The 11,003-nt window shown below is 47.1% G+C and overlaps 1 protein-coding gene across 4 annotated transcripts in view; it reads right to left on the bottom strand.

Moving 5' to 3' along the window:
- NFS1 (NFS1, cysteine desulfurase) overlaps positions 1 to 11,003 on the bottom strand; it is a 27,212-nt gene continuing 16,209 nt past the window's right edge. For all 4 annotated transcript variants that reach the window (XM_025398980.1, XM_025398978.1, XM_025398979.1 and 1 more), the window contains 6 exons: positions 7,559 to 7,716; positions 7,026 to 7,131; positions 6,864 to 6,945; positions 6,117 to 6,200; positions 4,964 to 5,053; positions 1 to 715 (listed from right to left, as the gene is read on the bottom strand). In XM_025398980.1, coding sequence (XP_025254765.1) covers positions 652 to 715; positions 4,964 to 5,053; positions 6,117 to 6,200; positions 6,864 to 6,945; positions 7,026 to 7,131; positions 7,559 to 7,716 — 584 coding nt within the window. In that variant the 3' untranslated portion in view covers positions 1 to 651. The remainder of the gene's footprint in view (positions 716 to 4,963; positions 5,054 to 6,116; positions 6,201 to 6,863; positions 6,946 to 7,025; positions 7,132 to 7,558; positions 7,717 to 11,003) is intronic.

Genomic DNA, 11,003 nt, shown 5'->3' with positions numbered 1-11,003 from the left:
AAATAGAAGGTGAGTTTATTTTTCCAGTCTTGAAATTAACAATTTTCAAGGAAACAAACTATTAGAATAACTGGTGGACTCATAGACATATTTCCAGCTCCATTAGGTCAAAGGAAAGGAAAGAGGACAAGGGTAGAAAGGAGACAAGCCCTCTAAGAAACTGTCCGTTCCGTCTGGCTGCAGTCAATATGAAGAGATACCCTTTGGAGCTACAGAAAATATTAAATTGAAGTGGATTATGCTTTCTGTTAAAGAAGCTGGTCCAGCCGAGCAGCAGCAGAAGACGAAGACTCAAATGTCCATGTAGAGCATCATGGTCCCTGACCAGAGACTTCTGGTTCCTCTTGCTTTCCTCACCAAGAGCACAGATGTGTCAAGCAGCAATATGATAACAAATGTCTCTATGGCTTCAGGATGAAAATGTCCACACACTGTAAGACCTGAGAAGAAATGGGGAGTGCGCCACACCCAAGAAGCTGAAGCTAGGGAAAGACAGTTTCCTTGTGTTTCTGTCATAGAGGTGGACTGATGCTGAAGTCAACTGGTCTATACCAATCTGGAGCATTCACTAGGCATAACAAGGTGTCTGGTTGTGTATGGGTTGGTGAGGCAGGAGGGACCAGACCAGCACAAAGTCAGGGCCCTATTCTTCTAGTGTTGGGTCCACTTGATGCTCTTGAGGTCAATGCCATCCTGAACCATCTCCCAGAGAGGGCTGCCAAAGAGAAGAGGCATTAAATGAGTGAGGGCTTAGATAGGAAGTGGACAACATTGGCACCAAGGCCCTGAGCAATGGCTTGCTTCCTTCCGTCCCTGTCTGTCCTCTGCCTCTTGCCCTGGTAGACCCTAACACAGGTGGTTAACAAGTCTTTCCCAGCTCCTTGTAAGTCCTTGTCAGCTCTCCTGAGAGCTCTCCCCAACTGCCAACAAACAAGAATAACTAGGTTCCTCAGGCTCAGTTGCAGTGGGGCCCTGAGCCAATGGACACCAAACATGGTCATATTCCTGAAGCTCTCATCCCACTTGTAAGAGGCTTATGGCCATGGTTTCCCTTGGAGGAACCAAGACCCTTGAGACTTGTATAAGCATCTAGTTTCAGCCTCGCTTCAAATGACATGTATAAGCAGCTAGTTTCAGCCCACCACATATTACCCACTTTTCAGCACTCGTTTCTTGGTTTTGTTCTAGTTCCCAGTTAGGGGTGGAGCTTAACCCTAAATCATCTTGGTATGCTGTGCCCCTACCCAGTTCTTGCCAGCTTCATCTCCCCAGAGTTGGCCTGTGCTTCCAATATCCAAAAGAATTCCTTGGATCTTAGACCTGAGCAACCCATCTCACACAAAAGCTGCTGCTAAGAAATCTCTGCCAAGCTCTGATCAATCCCCAAGCAGAAGCTTGGATATCTTGGATAATGTTTCCAGACCAGATATTACTTCAGTGTGCTATGAATATGGGATTTTATGATTTAGATTTCACCAGGTAATTTTATCAAATTTCATTATATTCTTGACATGTCCCTCTCCTTTACACTAAACATTCCCAGAATGCCTTTCTATTCATGAGAGTTTCCATGGCCCTTAAAGTTAGCCATCTCCTTCTGTCCTTCCTCTTTAGGGAAGGCCACTTATTATTATAGGCTCACAAAATAAGACTCTGAGAGCTAATGGGACCAGGCTGCATTCAGTTTGTAAAGGGTCAGAAGGAATAGGGCGCAGATGCTGAAGTCACACAGATAGGAAATAAAAGTCTTTGCCGGCCGTGTAGTCAGTAGAAATGCCTTTTCAGTGTACCACAGAATACCAGAAAGCGAGGCCAAAGGAAGGATCCTGCAGTTGAGCAATGCAGACACTTAAGCAATACCGCTAGACCCTACAAAGAAAAATCCAGAGCACAGAAAGGCCTGGAAAGCTCATAAAGGGAAGCAGGGTATATACCTGAAACTCCTCTCTCTACCAACTGGACCAACAGAATTCTGAAAGTCAAGGTTAACTAAGACAGAGCCAGGCTCTGAAAAAATCTAGAGGTGTCAAGGTTCCCAGGAGGAAGATGAGTTCTGTGGCTACTAGCGGAAGCTCTGGTGCCAGCTGACTGGCCAAGAATCTCATTACCTTTATAAACACGTTTATTGATTGACTGATTGATTGATTGATTGAGACAGTCTTGCTCTGTTGCCCAGGCTGGAGTGCAGTGGCACGATCTTGGCTCACTGCAGCCTCTGCCTTCTGGGTTCCAGTGATTCTCCTCCCTCAGCGTCCTGGGTCGCTGGGATTACAGGTGCATGCCACCACGCCCAGCTAATTTATTTATATATATATACACACACACACACACACAGGTACATATACATATACATATATATGTGTGTATATATAATATATATATATATATATTTTTTTTTGGCCTGTGAATCCATATCCTAAAGAGAGTTTTCCTGGCCAGGCGTGGTGGCTCACGTCTGTAATCCCAGCACTTTGGGAGGCCAAGATGGGCGGATCACGAGGTCAGGAGACAGAGACCATCCTGGCTAACATGGTGAAACCCCGTCTCTACTAAAAATACAAAAATTAGCCGGGCATGGTGGCAGGTGCCTGTAGTCCCAGCTACTCAGGAGGCTGAGGAGGGAGAACGGCGTGAACCCAGGAGGCGGAGCTTGCAGTGAGCTGAGATCGCGCCACTGCATTCCAGCCTGGGCAGCAGAGCGAGACTCCATCTCAAAAAAAAAAAAAGAGAGGCCGGGCGCGGTGGCTCAAGCCTGTAATCCCAGCACTTTGGGAGGCCGAGGTGGGCGGATCACGAGGTCAGGAGATCGAGACCATCCTGGCTGACACAGTGAAACCCCGTCTCTACTAAAAAATACAAAAAAAAAACTAGCTGGGCGAGGTGGCAGGCACCTGTAGTCCCAGCTACTCGGGAGGCTGAGGCAGGAGAATGGCGTAAACCCGGGAGGCGGAACTTGCAGTGAGCTGAGATCCGGCCACTGTACTCCATCCTGGGCGACAGAGCGAGACTCTGTCTCAAAAAAAAAAAAAAAAGAAAAGAAAAGAAAAAAAAAAAAAGAGAGTTTTCCTATACTTAGTCTATAAACCATTAATTATGTATTGATAGTGCTGCAATGACAACTATTAATACAATCAATAGAGGCTGGGTGTGGTGGCTCACACCTGTAATCCCAGCACGTTGGGAGACCAAGGCACACAGATCACGAAGTCAGGAGTTTGAGACCAGCCTGGCCAACATAGTGAAACCCCGTCTCTACTAAAAATACAAAATATTAGCAGGGCGTGTGCCTATATTCCCAGGCTGAGGCAGGAGAATCGCTTGAACCCAGAAGGCAGAGATTGCAGTGAGACGAGATCGCACGACTGAACTCCAGCCTGGCTGACAGTGTGAGACTCGGTCTCAAAAAAAAAAAAGAAAAGAAATACTATCCGTAAAAATAATGAGGGACTGGGCACAGTGGCTTATGCCTGTAATCCCAGCACTTTGGGACGCCAAGGCAGGAGGATGGCTTGATCCCAGGAGTTCAAGACCAGCCTGGAAAACATAGGGAGACCCCCATCTCTACAAAATATATATATATATATATATATATATATATATATATATGTATTTTTTTTTTTTTTTTTGAGACGGAGTCTCACTCTGTCGCCCAGGCTGGAGTGCAGTGGCACGATCTCAGCTCACTGCATGCTCCGCCTCCTGGGTTCATGCCATTCTCCTGCCTCAGTCTTCCAAGTAGCTGGGACTACAGGCGCCTGCCACCACACCTGGCTAAGTTTTTTGTATTTTTAGTAGAGACGGGGTTTCACCATGTTAGCCAGGATGGTCTCGATCTCCTGACCTCACAATCTGCCCTTCTCGGCCTCCCAAAGTGCTGGGATTACAGGCGTGAGCCACCGTGCCCGGCCACAAAAAATATATTTTTAAAATTAGCTAGGTGTAGGGGCACACAACCGTAGTCCTAGCTACTTGGGAGTCTGAGGCAGGAGGATAACTTGAGCCCAAGTGTCCAAAGTTACAGTGAGCTACAACTGTGCCACTGCACTCCAGCCAGGATGATAGAATGAGACACTTTCTCTAAAGATAATAATAATCATAATGAAGAATACTACCTGGGCCAGGTGCAGTGGCTTGTGCCTATAATCCCAGTACTTTGGGAAGCCAAGGCAGGAGGACTGCTTGAGCCCGGGAGTTTGAGACCAGCCTGGGCAACATAGCAAAACTCCGTCCCTACAAAAAAATACAAAAACTAGCCAGGCATGGTGGCACATGCCTGTAGTACCAGCTACTTGGGAGGCTGAGGTGGGAAGATCACTTGAACTTGGGAGGTGCAAGTTGCAGTGAGGTGTGATTGTGCCACTGCACTCCAGCCTGGATGACAGAGCAAGAACTTGTCTCGAAAAAAAAAAAAAAAATACTAGCTGCATTACCTGTATTCATCTAGTTCTTTATTTTATTATTATTATTATTTTTTGAGATAGAGTTTGGCTCTTGTTGCTCAGGCTGGAGTGCAATGGCGTAATCTTGGCTCACCGCAACCTCCCCCTCCCAGGTCGAAGCGATTCTCCCGCCTCAGCCCCCCAAGTAGCTAGGATTATAGGGATGCGCCACCACACTCGGCTAATTTTTCTGTATTTTAGTAGAGACGGGGTTTCTCCATGTTGGTCAGGCTCGTCTCGAACTTCTGACCTCAGGTGATCTGCCCACCTTGGCGAGCCTCCCAAAGTGTTGGGATTACAGGCGTGAGCCACCGCGCCCAGCCTAGTTCTTTAGTTTTTAAAAACGCTTTCTCATTGTGAAGGCAAGTAGCCAAGAAGATCCACTTTCTTGCTTTGTGGAATCTCTAAATCCTAAAATCCAAGTACTCTTGAACTTTGGTATTGACAGTGTAAACACATAGCCTAAGGACAAGGGGGAGACAGCAATAGTTTCTTCCAGAGGGTCTCTGATACAGTATGTATACCTCATTTCTCGAAGACGCTTCACATGCTGAATGCATTTCTCCACTGTGTAGTCCACTTCCTCCTCTGTAGTGAAGCGGCCAATTCCAAACCTGAAAAAAGGCACAGGAGAATGGCTCCCCATCAGAGCTCTGGCACTGGGATAAATTCATTCCGCAAATAATCACTAAAGATCTACAACACAAAAGATATGGAGAGAAGAACATGGTCCTTCCTTTAGGGCAGAGTTTCTCAGAACATGGTATACAGATCGGCCAGGCATGGTGGATCATGCCTGTAATTCCAACACTTTGGGAGGCCGAGGCGGGTAGATCACATGAGGTCGGGAGTTTGAGACCAGCCTGGCCAACATGGTGAAACCCCGTCTCTACTAAAAACATAAAAATTAGCTGTGTCTGGTGGCACATGTCTGTAGTCCCAGCTACTCAGGATGCTGAGGCAGGAGAATTGCTTGAACCTGGAAGGCAGAGATTTCAGTGAGCTGAGATCATGCCACTGCACTCCAGCCTGGGCAACAGCGTGAGACTCTGTCTCAAAAAAAAAAAAGAACATGGTCTACAGATCACCCACATTAAAATCACCTGAGATGTTTTCTATTCCTCCCCCAGACCTAGTGAATCAGAATATCTGAATATGGGACTCAGATACCATATTTCCCAAACTTCCCAGGTGATACTCAATGAAGTCTGAGAACCACTGCTCTATAAACTTTCACAAGGTTATGAGAAGAGATAAGGAGAACTAGATTGAGAAAAACTTCGGGGTGGAAAAAGAAAAAAAATTGTAACAGGAGATGAAAAATGTAAGAGAGGCCGGGCGCGGTGGCTCAAGCCTGTAATCCCAGCACTTTGGGAGGCCAAGGCGGGCGGATCACGAGGTCAAGAGATCAAGACCATCCTGGCTAATACGGTGAAACCCCGTCTCTACTAAAAATACAAAAAACTAGCCGGGGGAGGTGGTGGACGCCTGTAGTCCCAGCTACTCGGGAGGCTGAGGCAGGAGAATGGCGTAAACCCGGGAGGCGGAGCTTGCAGTGAGCTGAGATCCGGCCACCGCACTCCAGCCTGGCCGACAGAGCGAGACTCCGTCTCAAAAAAAAAAAAAAAAAAAGAAAAGAAAAATGTAAGAGAATGCCTTGCAGTTCAACTCACTGACCTGATAGAAGAGTGCGCTAAATCCTCATCAGTGCCAATTGCTCTGAGGACATAAGAGGGCTCCAGGGATGCAGAGGTGCAGGCACTGAGGAGAGAGACACGAGCCTTGTTAATTTCATCATCCACATCTGCTTTTAGTCACAAACCCTCAGTCTTGTTCCCATCCCCCAGGGCCCTGGAGTCATACCCTGGAAAAAACAAGAGACCTTCTAATCTGGCAGAACTAAAGGACCTGATGCTACCCTGCACATCCTAGATGTGTGAACCTAGCTCCTCTGGCCCCCATGGTGGATGACTTCCTTGAGCAAGGACGCTGGCAAAGTGTGACAGCATGATACCACATGGGTTTGACAAGAAGAGGCAGCAGAGGACCATGTGCTCACTTCCCCAGGACACAAGACACCATCTGCACCAGCCTGAAGGGCAGCCAAACACTTAGTGGCCTTTGGAGCATCTTCGATTCTGGAGGTCTGTAACAGAACTGCTAGTGTTACCCCAGAACAGATACATACATCCCCTGGGACCATAAAAGGCACAAAATTCTACCCCAGGAAGCCTTCCTAGGGTGGTAAACTTCAGTCTGTACCCAGCTACCCAGCCAACCAAAAAAAAAGAGGCACTTACAAAATGACCTTTACCCTTAATCAAGAGCTCTTATGCCTATCATCTCCACACTGGGAAGCTTAATAGCCTATATGACTCTTCTAAGTGGCCCTGCCGCAAGCCCTGTCTATGCCGTCCAGCTCACCTCCCTGAGGATAAGGCAACGTCCTTCAGTGCCATCAGCAGACTCTCCCCTTCCACATATGCAAAGGAGAGGTTGATACAGCCTGTAGGAAAGAAATACTGTGAGAGAGGTCTCAGAGTCTCAGCCACTACCAGAATGAGGATAGAAAGAGCAAGTCCATACCGGGATAATGGTGCTCAGGGTCCCCATTCATCACCACATCTGGAAGGCTCTTCATTATATTCTGTATCAGCCGCTCTGCTAACTTTGAGATTCGCTTGTGGTCATACTAAGGAGCAGGTAGGGAAGGATTAGGCAAAAACCATCAACCAGCTCAGAAAGACATAGTTTGAGAAACCCTTCTCCTATAACCGGAAGTGACTATGTATCAGCCCCACCTATCATCCTATGTACTCATGGAGAACACTGTATCTCCAGTACTGAGCATAGTGCCTGGTATGCAAAAGGCACTTGATAACTGGACAAAGGGTTCATTTACTTATCCAGAAATAAATGAGCTGATAACTACTAAAAGGCCATGGGTTTTGGAGCTCATAATGCCTCCCTCAGAACAAGGTAGGTAGCACCAGGACAAGGAAGAGTTTTCTTAAGCCTTCTCTCCCTGCTGAAATCTGCCTCAGTCATGCTGAGAAGCCTCTAAATAGGAGACCCAGCGCAGGGGAAGAAGTTGTGGGAGGGAACTGCTCTCCCCATACCTCCATCTCTTGCTGTGCCACCTCACACGCAGCCCCCAGCCCCACCACTAAGGGTGTGGGCACTGTCCCAGACCGCATACCCCGCTCCTGCCCCCCTCCACTCTGCAGGGCCTCCACACGCACACGGGGCCGGCGACGGATGTAGATGGCACCAACCCCTGGGAAACAAAGTTTGTTACAAAAAAAGAGAGAAAAGTAGATAAAACAAAATATATCTTTCCAAAGGGATCAAAATATTATTTCAACTTTTCTGTAAGCATGAAATTTTTCTAAATAAAAAATTTTAAGGAAAAGAAGAAACAGCAATAAAAGCATAGTATTTAGAAAATTATTTAACATCTGGAAGATAAATGCCAGAAGGAGTAATGATCAAAATGGTTTAAAGTAGCTCCCTATGCTATATGAAATGCCATCATACATTATAGTATTATTCGTAATAGCAAAAAGACTGGAAACAACTTAGATGTCCATCATCAGGTAATGGTCAAATAGATTATGACATGTCCATACAATGAAATACCAAGCAGGTGTATAAAAGAATGAGGGCCGGGCGCGGTGGCTCACGCCTGTAATCCCAGCACTTTGGGAGGCCGAGGCGGGCGGATCACAAGGTCAGGAGATCGAGACCATGGTGAAACCCCGTCTCTACTAAAAATAGAAAAAATTAGCCGGGCGCAGTGGCGGGCGCCTGTAGTCCCAGCTACTCGGGAGGCTGAGGCAGGAGAATGGCGTGAACCCGGGAGGCGGAGCTTGCAGTGAGCCGGGATTGTGCCACTGCACTCCAGCCTGGGCGACAGAGCAAGACTCTGTCTCAAAAAAAAAAAAAAAAAAAAAAAAAAAAAGAATGAGGACGCCGGGTGTGGTGGTTCACACCTATAATCCCAACTTTGGGAGGCCAAGGCAGACAGATCACCTGAGGTCAGAAGTTCGAAATCAGTCTGGTCAACATGGTGAAACCCTGTCTCTACTAAAAATACAAAGATTAGCCAAGCACGGTAGCAGGCGTCTGTAATCCCAGCTACTTGGGAGGCTCAGACACGAGATGAACCCAGGCGGTAGAGGTTGTAGTGGGCTGAGATCATGCCACTGCACTCCAGCCTGGGTGACGGAGCAAGACTCCATCTCCAAAAAAAAAAAAAAAAAAAAGAGGAAGCTTGTTCTGAACTGATACCGTAAAATCTCCAAGATACATTGTTAGAAAACTGGTGAAATTCAAATAAAGTCTGTACTTTAGCTTTAGCTTTAAAAAAAAATGTATTGGCCAGGTGCAGTGGCTCACGCCTGTAATACCAGCACTTTGGGAGGCCGAGGTGGGCGGATCACCTGAGGTTGGGAGTTCGAGACTAGCCTAATCAACACGGAGAAACCCCGTCTCTACTAAAAATACAAAATTAGGCCGGGCGCGGTGGCTCAAGCCTGTAATCCCAGCACTTTGGGAGGCCGAGACGGGCGGATCACGAGGTCAGGAGATCGAGACCATCCTGGCTAACACGGTGAAACCCCGTCTCTACTAAAAAAATGCAAAAAACTAGCCGGGCGAGGTGGCGGGCGCCTGTAGTCCCAGCTACTTGGGAGGCTGAGGCAGGAGAATGGCGTGAACCCGGGAGGCGGAGCTTGCAGTGAGCTGAGATCTGGCCACAGCACTCCAGCCTGGGCGACAGAGCGAGACTCCTTCTCAAAAAAAAAAAAAAAAAAAATACAAAATTAGCCGGGCATGGTGGCACATGCCTATAATCCCAGCTATTAGGGAGGTGGAGGTTGTGGTAAGCTGAGATGGTGCCATTGCACTCTAGCCTGGGCAACAAGAGCGAAACTCCATTATCAAAAAAAAAAAAAAAAAAAAAGATGTATTATGGGCTGGATATGGTGGCTCACACCTGTAATCCCAGCACTTTGGGCAGTTGAGACGGGCAGATCATGAAGACAGGAGTTTGAGACCAGCCTGACCAACATGGTGAAACCCCGTAATTACTAAAAATACAAAAATTAGCTGGGTGTAGTGGCACGTGTCTGTAATCCCAGCTACTCAGGAGGCTGAGGCAGGAGAATTGCTTGAACTTGGGAGCCAGAGGTTGCAGTGAGCCAAGATTACACCACTGCACTCCAGCCTGGGTGACACAGCAAGACCCTGTCGCAATAAAAAAAAAAAAAAAAAAAAAAAGACATATTATTAGGTGAAAAACGCAAGATCAAAACAGTGAGTACAGTATGCTATCATCTGGATAAAAAAGATGGGTGGAGAAGCATATACTTGTTTGTAAACACATAGGTAACTGTAGAAAAACCCAAGAAATTGCCTTCCCATAACCAGAGAAAATCAGAAAAAAAAAAGAAAGAAATGATCTCCCCAGAAGGGAACTGCATAGCTGGAGGACAGAGGTGAGAGGTAGACTTTTGTCTGTGCCTTTTTTTTTTTTTTTTTTTTTTGAGACAGAGTCTTGCTCTGTTGTCCAGGCTGGAGTGCAATGGCGTGATCTTGGCTCACTACAACCTCCACGTCCCGGGTTCAAGTGATTCTCCTGCCTCAGCCTCCTGATTAGCTGGGATTACAGGCACCTGCCACCACACACGGCTAATCTGGTATTTTTAGTAGAGAGGGGTTTCACCATGTCGGCCAAGCTGGTCTCAAATTCCTGACCTCGTGATCCGCCCGCCTTGGCCTTCCAAAGTGCTGCAATTACAGGCATGAGCCACTGCGCCCAGCTGTCTGTGCACTTTTTATAGTTTTTGAATTTTGAACCACATGAATATTACTTTTTCAAAATAAAATCAAAATTAAAAAAAAATTGGTGAGGCATGGTGGCTCATGACTATAATCCCAGCACTCTGGGAGGCCAAGGAAGGACAATCACTTGAGACCAGAAGTTTGGGACAAGCCTGAGAAACATAGTGAGACACCGTGTCTACAAAAAAAAAAAAAAAAAAAATTAAAATTTAGCTGGGCATGGTGGCATGCACTTATAGTCCCAGCTACCCTGGAGGCTAAGGCAGGAGGATCACGTGAGCCTAGGAGGTCAAAGCTGCTGTGAGCTATGATTGTGACATTCACTGCACTCCAGGTTGGGCAACAGAGTGACCTTGACTCAAAAAACAAAAAACTTAAAAATGTGTATAACCGGCCGGGCGCGGTGGCTCAAGCCTGTAATCCCAGCACTTTGGGAGGCCGAGATGGGCGGATCACGAGGTCAGGAGATCGAGACCATCCTGGCTAACACGGTGAAACCCCGTCTCTACTAAGAAATACAAAAAATAGCCGGGCGAGGTGGCGGGCGCCTGTAGTCCCAGCTACTCGGGAGGCTGAGGCAGGAGAATGGCGTGAACCCGGGAGGCGGAGCTTGCAGTGAGCTGAGATCCGGCCACTGCACTCCAGCCTGGGCTACAGAGCGAGACTCCGTCTCAAAAAAAAAAAAAAAAAAAAAAAAAAAATGTGTATAACCTGTGACTA

The sequence above is a fragment of the Theropithecus gelada genome, chromosome 10, assembly GCF_003255815.1.
Source record: "Theropithecus gelada isolate Dixy chromosome 10, Tgel_1.0, whole genome shotgun sequence".
In the NCBI taxonomy this organism is placed as follows: Eukaryota; Metazoa; Chordata; class Mammalia; order Primates; family Cercopithecidae; genus Theropithecus; species Theropithecus gelada.
Note: the sequence above shows the minus strand (reverse complement) of the source record. Positions and strands in the feature narration are given on the sequence as shown.